We start from the raw sequence: 19,407 nt of genomic DNA, 5'->3' as shown, positions 1-19,407 counted from the left end.
CGCTGGTTGCAAGGAATGAAATGGGCCAACTCCCTTGTTACATTTCCCTGAGCCGCACCTCTTCATAAGCCCAGCGCCTGGACTCCCTCCTCTTGCCCCGTGGATCTCGTGCAGGTGTACTGCCCATACACTTGATAGCCGCGCCACTGCTTAACTAGAACGTCAAGTAATAATTGGCGTAACAAATCCAACTCAGTTTGAGACCTCAAGAAGAATGTTTGTACTGGTCGAGAAACTCCAGTTTAAAACGTTTGGCAGTTCAAAGACAACTTTATCCTTAAAATCAGAAGCAGTGTCCATACAAACCAGCTTGCCAGTGTAAACATGCAAAAAGCACCAATCGCAGCAGTTTTAATCAACCTTGTACCATAAAATAATTTACATTATAACTGGGTTTCGTTTTCTCGCACTTAGTTTATTTACACATGCACACCGTTGGGTAAGATTACTGATATTCATGACGCTAATGTCGTCAATTAACTTTACTTTCGTTCAGCACCACCAACAATGTGGGGTGCGTGTGCCTGGCGGAAGTCACAAGTGCACATTGTTCTCTACACGGTCTGAAAATGTGCTTTTGGTGTTGTGAGTTTGGTGTCTGGGCTTCAACATTGATCAGCCACACGAGCATAACACATCTCATGGACCAAACGGCAAAACACAAATACTTCCGGCTCAACTAATGTTCAAATCCCCCCTCTCTCCCCACCACCGTGCATCCGTCGCAGTGTGCACCACCTGACAAAAGGTTGGAGGTAAAAAAAAAAAAACTCGCCGACAAACGCCGCACCTCAATTTCTGAGATGTTTGTTATACTTTTGGCGCATTTCGAAACGTAAGGTATTGACAGAATACAAACGATTGGGAGCAAATTTCGCCATGAGTGCTCAATTCCAGTGTGGTGGCTAATTGGCGAAATACTTCAGATTTTTTTGCCGAATAGATTTTTTTATCAGACATTATTGGACGTTATTACAGACATGTACTTAAACACAGCCCAACTTTTTATTGGAAAAAGGTAGTAAATCTCTAGACAACACTTTGAAATGGTGCATCATGACTTTGAACTGCCCATGTTTCCACAGTGGAGACGCACGGCGTGAGTTCATCGCACAAAAAACTGTTAAACAAAAATCGACTTATCACGGCAAAACTGCCACATCTGAGACAGTGCTGGATAAATTGTAAGCCGGAAATGCGCTGAGGGATGTAAAAAAACTGTGCTTTACAGTTTCAGATGCAATACCTGACCCAGCCTGAAGTTTATTCATGCCCAGAGCTTAATTTAAACCTGTTCAGTTCACAGCTATATCCATCAGCAGGGCCGCCCGCACACGGTGGACCAAATTGTCGGTACTTCCACCTCTTCCAAGAATACTGGCCAGCGTAGATGAGGCCAACTATCCTATCCTCTCAAGATAGCTTCCTGAGAGCTTCCTCTTGCAGAGGGCCTTTCTGCTGCCAGTCGTGAAGCAGGGAAGAAATTGCAGGGCTGCACCGTCACCCTATGTGGGAAGCCGACCCCAGAGAATATTTCTGCACTCAGCAGACCACAATCGACATGGAAAATATTCAGCGCCAACTTAAGAGGGTGGCTGCCAAGGCCCGCTGTAGTGTGGCAAATAGTGGTACGGCTGCTGGTACGTCTGTGCCGGGCTGGCCTGTGGCGGTAGGGCAGCTGCCGTTGGGCCTGGAAGGGTGCCAGCCGTCCCCACGAACATCCACGGAGGCGGTTGAACAGGCGGAGGGCTATTTGGGTGGACGGTCGGACAAGGGGGCGGAAGAGTCGGGCAGGAAGGGGGTGGCACAGTCGAGCAGGAAGGGGGTGGCACAGTCGGGCAAGAAGGAGGTGGCACAGTCGGGCAGGAAGGGGGCGGCATCATCTCGAACTGGGGTGGCGCTATCGGGCAAGAGGGGGGCGGCACCGTCGCGCAGGGAGGAGGTGGCAGCACGAACCCAGGTCGCGAGAGGCACGGCTGCACCCCCTGGTGCAATGCCTGTGACAGGAATAGCGGTGGCAGTGGCGGCGGCGGCAGAACAGGCTGCAGTGCGCAACCAGACGGTTGCCTTGGCGGTGACAGCGATTTAGGGGGTGGACACTCTGGTGGTGGTGGTGGCGGTGGCGGAAGTTCTGGTGGCGGAGGAGGGGGGCAGCTGGGTGGGAGCGGCGGCTGTGGCGGTATTTTCGGCGGGGCAGGGAGGACTGTCATTGCGGTAGTGTCGGTGGTGCCTGGCTCCTCATTTGGACACCTGCTGCTGGCACTGGCGGATGTGGCGTCAGTGGTGCTGGAGTCCTTGTTATTCTGCTCTGGGTCTCCTGTCTGGCACCAGGGCTGTGTGTGTGGTGCCTGCGACGAATGCAGACCGCGGTCTAAGGAGTCGTCTACGGAGCAAGAAGGGGATAAAAGAGCGAGGGTTTGAGTTTCACTTTAAGATTTTAGTTTTTATGAATAGGAGAGCACATCCACAAATTGGCAATGTGCAGGTGCAAGGTGGATGATTGATGATGATAATGTATTACAAAAATTAGGCAACCTCACAGTGCAATTTAAAAACAAAATTGTTCTAATAATGAAAGCGAACATTTTTTATGTAATTTATCAACGGTCATAGAAAATATGGCTTACCTATGGCACAATATGTGGACGCACCCCATCGCCATCTCAGCTCGTAGGCGTACGTCCGACACCAGTGCGATATTATGAAAAGCAGTGATGAGTGTTGTATATGATCAGTCCAGTGCCTTACAGTGCTTTCAAAATTGTTATAATTTCAATTAAAATAATGAGTGCTTTTGGTATTTGTGCTATTCTATTACGAGGGTGCTGCGTCGCAAACGACCAGTCGGCAGTAGGTTCACGGTAGAGGGCGACAACTGCTGCAAGTTCTCCAAATTAACACGCATCAAACTATGCACACGTAAGAATTACAGTCCGTTCTTCTATCACACGTGTTTTCTCATAACGTGAATTGGATATAACGCGATGAATGTATTCGGGAACATTTTTTATGACCCGGATGCGAATTGGATAACGCGATTGAGTTAACAGAAATCGATTCCTGAATCACAATGATTCCTCGAATGGCAAGGAAGAGGGGAGAGCGAATCGTCGCAAGCGTAGCCGGCACTCACCTCGACCCGGAGAACGTCTCCTCCTCCTCTCGGACTCTTCCTCTGCACTGCTTTTCGTGATCCTCATCCTCTCTGGTGGAGTCTTCCAGTGCTGCCGATCTCCGCTCGGTGTCTCCGTGCGCTTCTCCGTGCAGCCGTCCCGGTGGAACGCGGCCGGCGATTGCATTTCCGCTGCCCCCATCTTTGACTTCGCCGTCGAGCCGTCGGCCCTGCCTGGCTTCTCCCTGCCATGCGCTGCCACCGCTGCCATCGTCATTCCCGCCGTGTGTTGGTTGCCCTGCTTGTGTCGCAACTTTATCTCCTCCCAGAGCGACAGCGGCTTCAAAATATTCTTCTTGCGCTCACTCTGGCAAGGCGGGTGAACCGTCAGCCTGGACCGGTCAGGCAACCCCCCGACTCTAACCTGCCCATCTCCTTGAAGGAGCAACGCACCCCGTTGACCTTTTGCGTTGTCGCCGGATGAAAAAAAAGATGAAACGCGTAAATGAAACACATCGGGAGGAGTGGGGCGATCGCTAATTGCCCTTTTCTCATCGCACCGCTTCCTCTCATCGGGGGTATCGCTCACGCCATCATCATCACGCTTCTCGTCGGACTCCGCCTTGGGGACGCGTGGCGGCGGTCCGGGCGGCTCTTCGACGTCTGTCCTCCGCCTCTTGCACTCGGCCCGCTCATTCGGTGGGGTCACCGGTCTGTGTTTTCTGCCGCCGGCGAGGTCACCCGCGAGGTCATGGTTGCCCTCCTGTGGGATTGGGATACTGGGCCAAAGGCTATCGTGGGTGGCATCACCCTGACCGTTGTGCTTCCCCGCCTTCAACTGCGGCGCCGCCACCATCACCGCCGCCAGAGCTTCTGGCTTTTGCTGCTGCTCCTTCCTTGAAGATTGCTGTGGGGCGACAGGGATCCAAGTCTCACTGCTTTCATGCTTGTCATAGGGAGACGATGACACTGCCGCCTCAGCTGCTGGCGGCCGCTCGTGCACAGAGGTAGCGAGCCGGCTATGGCTAGAGTCTTTATTATCTTTATTATCTCCCGGCGGCACTGGGGTGGCGAGACTGGGCTGCCTATCATGCCTGGGGAGGAAGAGCTGCCTCTGTTGGCTGCCGGTTTCTTCATCGTTTTCGAACGTCACCTGCGGGGATGGCTTCGACTGTTGCCCGTGCTCTGAAATCGACGACGAGAGCGCACAAGAAACGTTCTGGGTGCTCCGGGGCTTCTCTGCCCACAGCTGGCTTGACACGGGTGTCACCACTGCCAGGCACTCCTCGTGCATAGCGATGGATGAACCCCTTTGCGTTTTCCCCTTCTCTTCAGGCGACACGCACACCGCCACTCGGGGCAGATGCTCGGTTCCTGCTGTGCAGCCGCTCTCCGTCTTCTGCTCCGGAAGCTGCTGCTCGTCTTCGTGAATGGCGAACTGCAGGATGGGAAACCTCCTCTGGGAAGCATCTCTCTTCTCGAACGCCGCCAAGGCTGCCGCTTTGGGCTGCAGTTCTCTGCTGACGGTGGACAGCAGCAGGAGGGGTGCTTTGCTTTGTCTGCCATCCACCTTTTCTTCCATCGACTTTGACAAAACCTGGCTGAACTGCTGCTGCTCTTGTTTGTAACTGGAAGACAAAACAGACGCCCACTTACGCTTTCTTTCCTTCTTCTCTACCAATGGCGGAGACTTGAAATACCTCTGTTTTTCTTCTTTCTTCGTCTCTGCCAAAACCACCGAAGCAGCTGCTCCAATCTGCTGCTCGCGAGGGGATAGAGGCGGTGAGACAAAACGCCCTACCTGGCTACCATCGTCGTCCACCTCTATTGTCAGTGTCGACGCAGCCGAATTGGGCAGTCGCTCACTATTTCCGGCACGCGAGTGGGCACGGGGCGAGCTCTGGCCGCTTTTTTTCTCAGCTCTTAGAGGCGATCTTAGAGGCGATGGCGGCAAGACCACCGTGGCCTGCCGCTGCTGGTTCTCATCGGTGGACAGATGGATGGCAGAGGAGCTAGCTTCGCCGTCTTCCTTCTTTTCCAAGGGCACTGGTGCTGCAGCTTTTTCTGAGGCGGAATACCAGCCCAAGCCTCCATATGTCCCATCGACTTGCATCGTTTCTCTCGTCTCTCCTGACGGTCTCAAAGCACCTGTGCGCTGTTGCTGCTGCTCCACCAGGCTGCTACGCTCAGTTTCTTTCTTTACCACCGCTGATGCAGAAGATTCCACTCTCGGCTGCGGCTCTTGTCTCAGAGCTGACAGAGTGGTGGTGGAGGAGCTACACTTCCGCTTGCCTTCCCCCCTCTTTGCTCCCAGCGATGTCGTGGACGTGACCGCCACAGGGCTCTCTTCTCGGGTGGACGAGGACGACGTTACCAAACAACTGTTCCGGCTGCCATATGTCTCCTCGTCCAGCAGCATCGACGACACCACCACCATGGGCCGCTGTTCTTTATCGATGGTAGGCTGGCGGATGGAGGTGCTGCTCTGCTCCTCGGTATCCTTTTTATCCGACGACGTGGCTGCCTTCAGCTGCTGTTCAGGTCGCGGCGGTGTTCGAGGAATAGGGGAAGGACTCGGCACAACGAGGAGTGTCTCATCCCACACTGTCGACGTTACTGGGTCGGGTTGCCGCTCACCACAGATGGTGGTTGAGTGGACGAGGAAGCAGCTCTGGGCACCGACTTTTGTCGCGTCATCCGACAAGGGCCGAGAGGCCACTTTTGTTTCCTGGTTCTTCACTCTCATTTGCTGCTGCTGTTGCTGCTGCTTAAAAGAAGGGACGGGGCTTGCCGAGATTAAACTACAACCGCTTTCTTTCTTCACATCTGGAGCAACCGATGCAGGCCGCGTTGACTGCGGTTCCCACTTCACAATGGACGGGGGGACAAGAGGACTGTTCTGATTGTCAGCTTCCTTCTCTTCCGCAGTAAGTGCTTTCAGCCATTGATCGTCGTGCTTAACAGGTTGACTCTCCCAACTGCTCATTTTCTTCCCATCCAATGACGCTGTCATAGACACTTTTTTTGGCTGCGGGTCAGGTTCGGGTCGCGAGACGTTCGGCCAGAACTGGCTGCTCACGTTCTGATCCTGCAACGCTGCCGATACCGCTACAGTCGACATGGGTCCTTCTGACTGTTGAACACGTTTGGCAGCGGGCGGTGGAAAATTTGGCCGGGTCTGGTTGCTTTCTTTGAGATCGGGCAATGCTGCTGGTGCCGCCACCAGGGCTTGCCGCTCTTGCGCCAGTGGTAACGGCGGTTGCGGTGGCTGTGGTGGTTTTGGCGGTAGCGGCCGCACGAGCGGCCAGCCCTGCTTCCCGGCGTCTTTCCTCTCTTCCGAAGGCACAGATATCGGAGGTCGCTGTATGCCAAGGTTCAGCAGCTTCGTCTTGGCGTTGGGCTCAGGCGGGTGCTGCAGGGACGCTTCTCGCTCTTTGCTCTGCTTGGCGACGTTGGCAGCGGCCATCGCCATCCGCCGGTGGGTGGGCTCGAAAGCACCCTCGTGGAATTTGGCGATGAAGTCCGAGATGGTGCTGACGGCGATGCCGGCATTATGGAACCTGCTGACGTTCTCTTCCACGTTGCCTGCGCGCAGACACACACGGGAGGTGTTGTTTTGCGAGCACCACGGTCGGGGTGCACTCGGAAGATGGCGTGGGCGAGCGTGGTTGAGTGTGTATGAGCACAGATGAACGTTGTTGGGTAATTGTGATTGGGCGAGCGTGGATGAGTGTGGGGGAACAGCATGAGTATGTACAGGAGGGTGCTACGGACTTGCAGGTGACAGTGAGGGTGACTTAACGGTTGTGTGTGAGCGTGCCTGGGTGAGCGTGCCTAGGCGAGCGTGACTGGGTGAGCACGGCCGGGCGTGGCCGGGTGAGCGAACCCCCTCACCGGTGAGAAAGACGGTGTAGCGACACTGCGGACTGAGTGCCTGCAAGCTGACCGCACAACCCAGGAAGCCAAGGCTGGCGTTGCAAGCGTCGTCGCATGCGTGGGGAGGGAGGAACTCCGCCAGCTGCTGCCGCTCGGCACCCAGCACCAAGGACAGCACGTCACCCCACACGCAGCTCTCCCTGGAAATGCGCGGACAGGGAGACATGGAGATGATGGAATGAGACACACGGGCACGGAGACGGGCAGACAGAGAGGTAGAGAGACAGATAGAGATGGAGACAGGAAGAGGGGCAGAGGCAGGGAGATGATAAGATATAGATGGGGTGAAAGTAAGAGACAGGGAGATTGGAGAGACAGGCAGAGAGAAAGACAGAGAGATAGGCATACTGGCAGAGAGATGGAGATAGGTGGAAAAAGATACAGTTAAGCAGACAGACAGAAAGACAGGCAAGCAGAGACATAGGGTTAGACACAGAAAGAGGCAGATGGAAAAAAAACCAGACAGATGCAAAAAGACAGATCCCCGTATAGCTTTAAGAGATTGTTGGGGCACGTGTTGTTCGCAAGTAGAACTGATCAAGGCCAGTACAGTACGAGGGGGTGGGTGAGCCAGCACGCACGCACACAGTAGGTCAACAACCTACTTGCTCCACTGCCCTCTAAGAGACCATCCTTTGGCCATGCGCCTAGCCCTCCGGAATGCTGGTCGGGGGGGTTCTCACCGTCCAGCTGTGTGGAGGTTCTTCACCATGCGTCCGTGCAGCTTCCACACCCACCGAGTGCCCACTGAGTTCAGCGACCGCAGCACGCCGATGAACTTCTGCACCAGGCCTGCGATGGGGCGTGGGAGGACGGTGCCCGTGGCGTCAAAAGAATGCGATGCAGAAATAGTTTTTGCTGTTCGTCACCATCATTGCACCTCCAATTACCGCGGTTGGATACGTCGTTAAACATTCCTACGTACATCATCGTACATCATCAGCCATGGTCAATCCACCGCTGGATGAAAACCTCCACAAGCCGTGGCCACCTCTCACGATCCCGAGTTGATTTCACAACTCCATCTCCGCTGGGGCGAGCATGCTCTCGCAGATTTTTTCCATTCCTTGGCTGGCACTCAATTATTCTTGCTGATATTTCCTGCCCAGGCCCACGTTTTTATGAATAGTTCGAATTATATTTCGATTTAAAGCTTTCGTGACTGCAGGGATTCATCTTCTTGGTTCTTTCGGTAAAGTCGCGTAGAAGGGAAATAATAAAATAATAAAAATAAAACATAAAATAATTCTCACGACGTTTCGGCCACAACGCAAACAGCCGTCCTCAGATGAAGAACAGGTCTGTCGGAAAGACAGCGTCTGAATGAACACCACCCGGCTTGGAAGCGTATATTTAAGCTGGGTTGGAGGGGGAAGAGCGCCTTGACAAAGGAATTTGCATATCAAGAGGAATTTAGCATATTTATGGGAAATGCAGATATGGGATTAGTCACTACTTGTGGAATGCGTAGGAGGTGGGCGGGGGGTTTCAAAGTCATATTATGCCCGTGCATTATTGAGGATTAGCAGCATCAAAGGGAGGGAGTAGGGTTAGCATTAATAAAGGGAAGGAATGTTAATGTTTTTTGCGACATAGAATTGTAATGTATGACTTACTGTTAGTAGCTCAGCTTATTGGAGAGTATATTTAGTATACTGATGATACTGATGTAGTTTATATTTTAGTTTTTTACATGGTGGTTTAGTTGCTGCAGCTCCATACTATTAACATTCCAAAGAAAAGACCGGGATATATTCTCATTTGGCAAGGGTGACCCGGCTCACCCAAAACAGTGGAGCCTACTCACCGGGGTCGCTGGCTGCCTCTTTGAGCGCAGTGTCATCCGATACGAGGAAGCCGCCCAGGTGCAGCAGCTTGCGGAACGAGCGGTTCGTGATGTCAGCAAGGCCGTCCACGCCGGCAAAGCGCACGCCCGACGACGCTTGTCGCAACTGCAGCAGCCGTGGGATCTGGTGGAGACAGTGATGCGCGGAAATCGCCGGTCAACGCAAGCGACCCTCGTGGGGAAGCGAAAGGAAAAAACATGTAGACTGCGAACAGAGTAGCAAAAAGCCTGAACTGCGATCCGACCAATAAAAACCCTGCCAAAACTCTAAACCGCTGGTTTCCAATCTTAGGTACGACAATCACCGCCTGTGTTGATACAATTACAATAGTCAGTTCTGCTATAACGCTGTGTGTTTTCATAAAGCAAATTGGATACAACGCGATGAATCTATTAGGGAACACATTTTTTATAACACTGTTGTATCTATGCCCTGGTTTCCGTTATTAATATTAAGAATAATCAATAATTTTTTTTTATATATATATCTATTTTTTTTTATTAAATAATGAAAACAACTCACAAGCACACCAGGAATCCATGAAACATGGAGGGCGGTTAAAATGATAAGAATTCGGTCACAGAGAGGTCAGAGACATCCAGATGGACAAAGATCGATGGCCTGACCTCCCAAGACATCTTGAGATGCACGTAGGGGGTGCAGAGCAGAGTAAAGGATAATAATGGTTGCAACTCGCGTTTTCTTAACGTTTTCCTAACCGAAAAGTAGAAACTTAACAAAGAGAATTAACCAACAAACCATAGGTTTTTTAAATTAGTAATTATCTTATATTACTCGTATTCACCGCATACATATTATTTAGAATTACATGTTTCCTATCTACATGACCGTCCTAAAAACTAAAGAGTACGAATTCCAGAAAGCTTAAGTGGAAACATAGTTACACTTAACCTCAGGACATTAAAATATAACTCAGAATAAAACACCAATCTCTGGAGAACTAAACTTGGCAAAGCCCCAAAATAATAATGTGACGAGGATCAGTACGAATATTCATTAAACATAGACGAATGATAACCACGATACTAAGACCGAAGGAACTCATAAAATATAATTCAAGAATAAATGTAACACACAGGACCACATAAATGTATTGCAAACATCTCCTCAGCCACCTTTGTCTTCCAGCGGGGTCTGGCAAGCAAGGAGGGAGCAAAAAGGTCACAGGGGTGAATCGGTGCCTGACCTTCCAAAGACATCTGTTTTTTTCTGTTTGTTTTCTCTCGCAAAGAATGCGCAGAGAGGGGAGTCACGTTTTGAGTTAGGCACGGGCGCACATAGCGAACGAGCAGTCTGGGTCGAGTCGTGCTCGGTCTCGCAACTCGGCTTGCGACGCAGCGTTGCGACAGGGCTCGCAAGAGAGCTGGGGCAGATCGTGCCTCGAGGAGAGATGGGACGACGAGACGTCGTTAAGGTGACAGTCTGAGTGCAGTCTGTCCGAGTCGCGCTCGGCGTTGCGACGGGGCTCGCAAGAGAGCTGGGACAGATCGTGCCTCGAGAAGTGATGGAACGAGGAGGGGTCGTTCGAGTTGCAGAAGTCTGAGTTCAACCTGGGTCGGGGCTGGGTTTCAGCCGTGCTCCGGCTGGCGGAACGTCGTGAGGAAACGAAACACCGATGCCGATAGCAGGTGTCGCTTCTCGCAGAACGAAGTTAAGTGCGAGTGAAGCTGGCAGCTGCACGAACAAGGGAAGCACGGAGCAGAGAGTGACGAGTGACGACAAGCAATCAACCTGTAAAAGGGCGGAGATCGCCAAGCGTCGACCAAGCGAGCAAAGCAGAGAGCGCGAAGCAGTGGAGAAAGCCTGGTCAAACGGCTGTGAGGAAGAGGACAGCGCCATCGAATGCGCCGTGTGTCTAATACACACCCAGATCAACCAGCATCAACCAAAACCGACTCGTCATCCCGCAGTGGAGAAAGAGAGTCAAAGTCTTCCGAACGAGCGCCGCCGTCAGAGCTGCAGAGAGGCGCCATCGCGCCGTCAGCTACCGAGGACCGCCAAGCGCAAGAGCAGCACGACTCGGACGTCACCGGGCGTCACCGAGCGTCGTGCCAACTCGTCATCTAGCAGTAGAGGGAGAGAGAGCGCAAGAGCAGCACGACTCGGACGTCACCGGGCGTCACCGAGCGTCGTGCCAACTCGTCATCTAGCAGTAGAGGGAGAGAAAGCGCAAGAGCAGCACGACTCGGACGTCACCGGGCGTCACCGAGCGTCGTGCCAACTCGTCATCTAGCAGTAGAGGGAGAGAGAGCGCAAGAGCAGCACGACTCGGACGTCACCGGGCGTCACCGAGTGTCGTGCCAACTCGTCATCTAGCAGTAGAGGGAGAGAGAGCGCAAGAGCAGCATGACTCGGACGTCACCGGGCGTCACCGAGCGTCGTGCCAACTCGTCATCTAGCAGTAGAGGGAGAGAGAGCGCAAGAGCAGCACGACTCGGACGTCACCGGGCGTCACCGAGCGTCGTGCCAACTCGTCGTCCAGCAGTGGAGAGAGAGAGAGCGCACAAGCAGAGACACGCCGAGCGAGGGAGCAGCAGGGGCTCGCGGCGGCCACGCCCAACCCAGAGAAAACTTCTGGCCGCTGTTTGTATCCTCCCACACCACACAAGCTAACGACACAACTCCCGGCTCCAAGAATTAATTAATATTACAAGGGGACAACGCACACACAGCACGCACACGAATAAGACTTAAAAAAAAATTGTCTTTGCGTTTCAAAAAGGGTTGCCATTTCGAGGTGGTGCGTTCAATATCAACTGATCGTGCAAAGCAGTTGCTGCCGTCGAGTTACATGAATAAGAAATGTTTTAGTCATTCATTTTCGTTAACTGCATAATCACGCCAATGAAGAAGTATTTTTAGTCATTCATTTTCGTTAATCGCATAATCTTGCCCATGAATTTATTGACGTATACTTGCTTTCGGATAAGAGTGTCATGTGCTTGTTTAGAATAAAATTGCTTAACACCAACTGTTCGAGTGCTTCTTTCCAAGTCCATGCAAAACTATCTTATTCTTGATAACTGTATCCTGTGATGAGATGTGAAAATGGAGACCTAAAATAACATAAACACACTAAGATAATCGGTAAACGTTTAATCGATGATAATCGTGTTATCCTGATTGATATAACAATGGATAAACGAAGCTAAGCTAAATTATCACAACTGCACACATTAACATAATCGCAAGCATCCGCATAAATTACTACGATTATCTCTGCGATTATCATAATTTATGCATATAATTACACACAATATCATAATTTATGCATGTTAATACACATATTAACATAATTAATGCGATTTGCGCATTTTTCGGAAAATTATTAATTTTTATTATTTTTATCAAAATTTCATAACCCAACACATACAACAACACCGATGCGGAGTGGATATAAGGTGATTGAGTGAACAGAACTACATCGCATTAGTAGGAATAAGCGGTTGTGCAGTTGCCACGGCATAGCATTATCACACAAGGTGTGATGCTGCTGGATGCTTCGAGATGCTACCCATGCGCCTCAAGTCTTTGTTCAGCCTGCATACACATCTAACGTGTTATCGCGTACTGTGCTTTACCCTAAATTATATATTTATAACGTCATTTTTCTGTAACCCGGTGTTCTTCAGGAACGCAACTACCGCGTTATACAAGAGACTGTACTGCATATACAGTAAACTATTCTATTTATCAGGTGAAGCCCATTCAGCTATTAGCTCTTTTTCAGAGGTGACCTGGTCACACACAATAGCTTGTCGCAGTGGCTTAATATCACATGTGGAAATTTAGAGTAGCAGCCAAAACTAAAGGACCCGGAGAAAAGTTTACTTGACCATCACTGGGAGAGAGAATACGTGAATTCCCAAATATACAACAGGCATTGTCAGGGTCTGGGATCGAACCCATGCCTCCTACATACCATAATCCTTTACCAGTCCACTGCTGCATGAATGCCATGCCCACCCCGTGATGGGTCACAAAAGGCTGTGTGACCATACTTCATCATGCTGGTCAGTGCGGGTCAGTAAATGGTGGTGGGGGGGCAGAACAGGACCACAACCAGGAATTGAACTCGGAAAACTGAAATAACTAGGTTAATAGCACAGTATGCTAACCACTACACTCACTGCTCCCCACAAGTGATTAGAGAAGCACATATGCCATGCCGGGAAATTAAAGATAGGTTCCAAAGTTCAAAGCAAAGTGCTAACCACTGTGCACTACTCCACCTCTGTCTGACAGCCTCAAGATAATTATATTTTTGTTTTCCTGTTGTTGCACAGGCGCACTTCAATTGTCATTAACTATTTTGAAGCTTTGCAAGACCACGACTGATGCCAGCTATTGTCAGGATAGCTGGGTTAATAGCGCACACACACACATTGAACATTACTCCATTTCACACTGATACACCCTCAGTTTCACCATTAAAGACCAAGATCCCCCGTATAGCCTGTCAAGACTGTTGGGGCAAGCACTGTTCGCGAGCACCTGTGAAGACCGGCACGGAACACGAGGAGGTGGGTGGCCAACTGTCTTCATTTGTGGTGGCAAGTTTAACGACATATTGAAATTTACGCGATCTAACCCAAAACACCTATATTATGGATATTAATCGCAAACGCCTACGTGTTAAACTGCTTTTATCTCCCTAGTGCTGTTATTTACACACGGCACCAGGTACTCATTGAGGCTGAGTGGACCTAGGGGAAACCCATGATCATTTCAGATAATCATCACTGGTGTTAGTTCGTAGTGCAGCGCGCACTCCCTACCATAACACACCCTCACATAGACACTGACACTCTTACACACTGATACACCCGAACATACTCAAACCATTGAAGACCTTCACACCCACACACACATGAACAAAGCGAGTAAATACCGCAATGCGCGAGTCACTGCACCCACCGCGTGCTTTCAGCTGCACTTCTGCGGCCGTCTAGAACCTTCTTCCTTCCGATGTTAGGCCACTGGAGCTATGCACTTTTAAATCTAGATGGAAAACTAATTTCTTTATAAATGCTTGTTTTTAGTTTGTTGTCCTTCCCCCTGCACCTCTGGGGGTTACAATTATTCTCAGAATACTCCCAAAGTTAACAAATACTCAGGGTGGAAATATTGACCATTGACACAGGGACTCTCTGTATGGCCCGTCCACCCCGTTTTACCGTGTGCAGGATGCTTCCGATGTCCTTATTTCTAATCACGACCAGCGCTCGTTTGCTACTAGTCTCGTATTCGGCCAGTCGCCCGTCTTGGATCTCCTCCCAGTTCTGCAGCCGCAGGTATTCCTAATGGGAACGAAGCACAGCGGGAGAGGTGAGTTGAGCGAGGCGAAGGATTAAAAGAATGACGCTGTTTTATCGACAATTGTTTAGGGAATCAATTATCGACTCCCAAAGTCAGGGGAGCCGACAATCAAATCTGGTCCAATTTTAGTGTCGATCAAACCAGCTGGCATGCAGGAACATTCAAACCTCACAGGGTGCTCAAATGCGAATAGTCACGTGATGACCCATTACATACTATGTAAAAAAACACAGCCTCCTTGCAGTGACCAGCGTGTTATGTTGAATGAATGGGGTACGGGTCCAGGGCTGGTTGCACCATCACTCGTCGCTGATGTTAACTGACGCCGAAAATTCAAAAAACAGTGCCAGCTGGTGAAGTTTGGTAAAACTGATAATGAAATGGTGTTATGATTTCCCATTCATTTATCATGAACGATCAAACAATCATAATGGCCACCCTGTACCCACAACGTGCCACCTGCTCACCCCACACCACCCCACACCACCCCACTCGCTCACCCTAATTGGCTCCAGCTCAGGATCGGCAGGAGAGCCATGCACGTAGAAGGCGTCTCGCTGGTCCACCAAGCCTGGCACTGCTTGCGTTGCGCTCGGTTGCCCGGCCACTGCTGCCGCCGGGCCCAAACTCAAGTCCGCTGACACAACCTCCGGCTGGAGTGTGCTCGGAAGAGAGCCGGCGCCGATACCGACGGGCACAACTTGGCAGGCAGTGATATAATCCGGCCGGGCGGTACTGACGAGTTGAGGCGAGGGCTGTTCAGTGTGTGGAAAGCGCAGGCAGGTGGTCTCTGGCGGAACGCCGCCGATGGGGTGTGGCGCCGGTAGCTCCACAGAGGACGGATACCAACCCAGACGCCCGCTTGTGTCTGGCTGAGAACAGATCCCGGCTGCCCAAGGGAGGTCGGTCTTGCTGGGCTTGGCAATGTGGTGAGCGTGAACGACTATTGGAGGGCGTGTGTGGTGACAGAAAAAAAACCAAACACAACACGAGTGTTATCTTCCTGCTGCCAAGGAAGGGTGGAGTGGTGGCGCAGTGGTGAGCGCACTGAGCTACGAACTTGGTAACCTGTTCGATTTGCGGCCATGGCTAACATCAGTGTCGAGAGAAATCTCAGAAGGTCCTGGGCCTCCCCTTCGCTTTACAAATCTGCTCCGAGTGGTGTGGGGTAGTGAAAAAAACGGGGTAAGGGGTGGCCCGGATAATGCAAAACCGATACATAAATAATGCTAAACATTTATGTCTTATATATGTAGAATGAAGGCCAAGACATAGATTGTCCGAAGTTTGTATTGCTTCTTAAAATAATCGGTCAACTTGCCGACATCAAGTGGGCACTGAGCCGCTGACCTTCAATAAAGTGAGGAGCGGCTAATAATTAAACCCGTGCACACGCGAAGATATTTCATTTATTTGCCTGACCTGAACTGCTTGCCAGAGTCGCATCGCATCGCTGCTCCACCAAGTCACCCCATCCTCCTCCTTTGACCTCCGACCCTGTCACCCTCACGTCCGCCTCGTCCTCACACCCCTCCGAGTCTTCATCCAGGTCCATGCTCACCGGGCTTCCCGGCCACATCACGGACTCAACAGTCGGTGACCACGCCGCCACCGACGCATCCCCATCTTCTCTCCTGGAAGAGCCGGCTTGGAAATCCTGAACGTCAACCGCCATCGTCACCACTTCCGCCTCTTGCCGGATACCACAATCCCGACGGCGATCGCACCTGTCGAAGTACGAGTCATCGAGCGACACCCTCTCGTACGACCGCACAGCGGCCGTCGTCGACGTCCTGTGGTTTGACTCCTCCTCCTCATCTTCTTCATCTTGCTCATCACCAGCAGATGCGTGCAGCCAGTTATGCTTCTGCACACGCTTCAGGTAGCTGCAGATCTTGCTGGCGAGCGACCCCGACTTGAGCTGCTCCCGCATTTGGTAGATCAAGGTGTCGGCGTCGGTGCCGACTCCATCTGCCGGCGGCACGTGCACCGCCTGCCGACCCCCGGCTGGCAACCGCAGATCCCAGCCCGCCGAGCGGCACACGCCATCCATCTCCCGCGCGAGCATGGTGGCACAGTCGTCGGCGACCTCGTCCACAGGATGCAGCTTCTTGAAGCGCCGCGACTGCCCGAGTCGACTCTTGACCTCCCCAGGGCGACACTGCTGCTGCTGCCACCACCTGTCCAGCTGGTCCAGCGGTGGTATCGACGGCTCTGCCACGCCGGCGATCTCATCCATCGAGCGTACGAGGGACAACACCGGCTCCTCAAGTTCAATCCAGCCACAAAACGGGCCGCGTGGTAAAATCGGATGCCCGGGAGCAGACTTCAACAGCGATGGAAAACGCGGGAAAAAGTCGGCACAGTCATCGGAATCAGAGGTGGACGCCGAAGACACGCTTGATTTCGTGACAGAGGACTTGACGTGTTTGACCCATTTTCCGAGCAGCCGCTTGCTGTGTACGTTACCGTCCGGGTTATCATCCAAGCCCTCGCTCTCATTGGAGTGACCATCACCAACACCACCACGGGTGTCACCATTGACACCGCTATCAACGCCGCCACTCCACAAATTGCTGACCATCTGCCTCATGGAGGCGAAGACATCTTGAGTTTGCGGCGCGGGGAGGTCAGCGAGGTTGGCGGTTGGGGTTCCATCGGAGGCCAGTAGGAAACTGGGGGCGTCGGGTTTACAGGGCAACGACAGATCCCCCTCTGCATTGTGGGGGAAATGCGGCCCCCCACTCGGCAGGGCTGCGAGCCCCCCACGACCGTCACCGCTGCACCTCCTCCTCTCCTCCTCCTCGAGCAGTGGAATCTCACGCGGGAAATCAGCGCAAGCAACCGGGCCGTCATCAAATGCCATCTCCCCTGTGCCTGGAAAACAAATAACTGCCGAGTAGAGAAAGTCTGGACTGTGACCAAGCTTGAAAGACCGTGCAAAAGTGTTACATCTACACTCGCCATCTACTAAAATTATCCTTGCAGGGCTGTTTAATATCGAGCCTACATTCTCTATTAATTTCCGGTTTACACGAATGATATAAACATATACCGTTGGTAGAATTGGCATTGGCACCATTCCTACGGCGCAACGCTATGACCAATGTGCTGCGTGTCACAGACGGGTATAGTCTGCCAGAAGAGGTTAACATCGCTATGTGATTTAACCCAATGAAGTAATTTCAACCATTTGATGGACATTTTATAATTTGGCAACTCTGTTAAGGGCGTGGTTGGCATCGTGTGCAGCCACCTTTGTCTCCCCCAGTGCCGATGTTTTTCACTCCACACCACATACTAGATTTAAGGCCGAGCTGACCAAGGCTACACATGCACACTCACCGTGATCAGGGAGCCTGGTGGAGGCGTTGCAGTGAGAATAGCGTGGGTCACATTCGTTGACGTAGTTCTCAGGCAGAGAGTTCTTCCTCAGCCCTGAAAAACACAAACAAGTAATTTAACAACCATGCACATGTGTTGATTCTGTCACGCTCTCCAATATGGGTTTGTCCCTTCATAGTCCTTGAAGCTCACTGCCGGCCAAAGTCAGGCCTCCCCTCTCGTTCTCTTGTTTTCCTCGCCCGGGTCCTCAAGCCTCCTTTGGCAAAGGAATCGGGGCAAGACCTGGGTTTTCCCCAAAGTCACTCTTAACCGTAATTTACACATGACATCACACTTTGGTCTAAGAGGCCCTTTAAATTAAAGGCGAGCCCGGTATTCACACGATCCCGTCAAGACACTGGAAGCTAAACAAGCTTAAAAGAGCCTGGAAAGTGGTGGGATAGGTGGCCACACTGCGCAAAAGATGTTGCGTGTAAGTACGTTTGGAGGGCAGTGCAGCAAAATCAATTGCGGGTGAATGCTGCTCAAGGTGGACACTGGTAGCATTACTTGCCACCCCAGGTGGTACCTGTTTGTATCTATACCCCCTTTTTATTTTTTTTTTATTTTTTTTATTAAGAATTATTCTGCTAACATATATAATTAATTTTTAATAGACACGGGGCAACTTGGGAGCGAACAAAGACGGACAAAAACCCGTTCCCCCATTTCCACAGATGAGCGCACACCTCGCCTCAAAGGCCAGAAAGCATGAAAGAGGGCAATAAAACGTCATAAAAACTCCCCTAATTTCACACAAGAGGAACAAGGGAGGGGGGAATTGCAAGCGGGGGTTAGGATGACATCCACTCTTTAAAAAGCCCTTTGACAAATACAAAACCAGGCCACAAAATATATATATATAATTATATTCTTAACAAAGAAAATAACATTGACAACAAGAAGCACAGACGGGTTTTGAACCATGTTAGATAAACAAAGTTACCAACTTAGCCATGAAGATTAAACAAACATTATCTATCCTCACTCCAATTGGAAACCAGACTACAGTCTGCACCAGGGTCGCGATTCATCATTTGTTAATTAAATACTGACATTATTTACCTTTAAATAATTTCTACGCGGCCGGGCCGAAGCATCAAAGGATAATTATGGCAGTCAGGGTCGCTCAAAAAACATAAAACAAATTCCCTAGCCCGGGATATCAGTAAATAATAACAAGAAGTCAAATAATAAGTACGAAATTAAAATGGATCTCCTAGGAGAGTAAGGGCGGAGAAGTCTCTCATAATTAACCAACACGCAACACTCCTTGGGAAGCGAGCAGCTCACAGCCGTCTTTGTCTTCCCGAAAGGATCTCCACACCCACACACAAGCCAGGAAATGACCCCAATAAAGGTCGGAACAATGGCTCAGAAAGGAAATTAACACATGCCTCCGAAGATAAATAAATAAACATACGCGCAGGGTGCTCCCATCACGGAGCACAGCCGTCTTTGTCTCCCCGCAGCACGGACAGCAGGATTTGCACACGCGAGCAAATAACATTTCCCATGGGGAGATCGGGCCACGATGAAATACCGTGAACACGGTTACGGCATACCTTGGGTCGCTTGCAATCAAATCACAATGGAACTAAGCAGCAAATAAGTCGCGTTTCAACGCCCAGAGCGAGGGAGGGGATCAAAAGCTCGCTTAACGCGTAGGTTTTCGCGACAAATATTATTCATAATCAAAAACATGGATTAGGATTTTTATAACTCGGTGCGAATGCGAATCGTCGGTCTGGTTAATGGATAACTTAGGTGGCGCCGTCGCGAGATAGC

At 51.1% G+C, this 19,407-nt stretch overlaps 1 protein-coding gene across 5 annotated transcripts in view; it reads right to left on the bottom strand.

The window, feature by feature from the left end:
* Positions 1–991: 991 nt before the first annotated feature.
* LOC144947376 (uncharacterized) overlaps positions 992–19,407 on the bottom strand; it is a 110,560-nt gene continuing 92,144 nt past the window's right edge. For 4 of the 5 annotated variants that reach the window (XM_078876658.1, XM_078876660.1, XM_078876661.1 and 1 more), the window contains 9 exons: positions 17,581–17,673; positions 15,658–17,127; positions 14,736–15,178; positions 14,094–14,216; positions 8,856–9,018; positions 7,732–7,840; positions 7,007–7,188; positions 3,134–6,697; positions 992–2,383 (listed from right to left, as the gene is read on the bottom strand). In XM_078876658.1, the coding sequence (XP_078732784.1) occupies positions 1,584–2,383; positions 3,134–6,697; positions 7,007–7,188; positions 7,732–7,840; positions 8,856–9,018; positions 14,094–14,216; positions 14,736–15,178; positions 15,658–17,127; positions 17,581–17,673 (6,947 nt within the window). In that variant the 3' untranslated portion in view covers positions 992–1,583. The remainder of the gene's footprint in view (positions 2,384–3,133; positions 6,698–7,006; positions 7,189–7,731; positions 7,841–8,855; positions 9,019–14,093; positions 14,217–14,735; positions 15,179–15,657; positions 17,128–17,580; positions 17,674–19,407) is intronic. The other variant, XM_078876659.1, reaches the window with a different exon arrangement.

The sequence above is a fragment of the Lampetra fluviatilis genome, chromosome 44 (genome assembly GCF_964198595.1).
Source record: "Lampetra fluviatilis chromosome 44, kcLamFluv1.1, whole genome shotgun sequence".
NCBI lineage: Eukaryota > Metazoa > Chordata > Hyperoartia > Petromyzontiformes > Petromyzontidae > Lampetra > Lampetra fluviatilis.
This window is presented reverse-complemented; position numbering and strand designations above follow the sequence as displayed.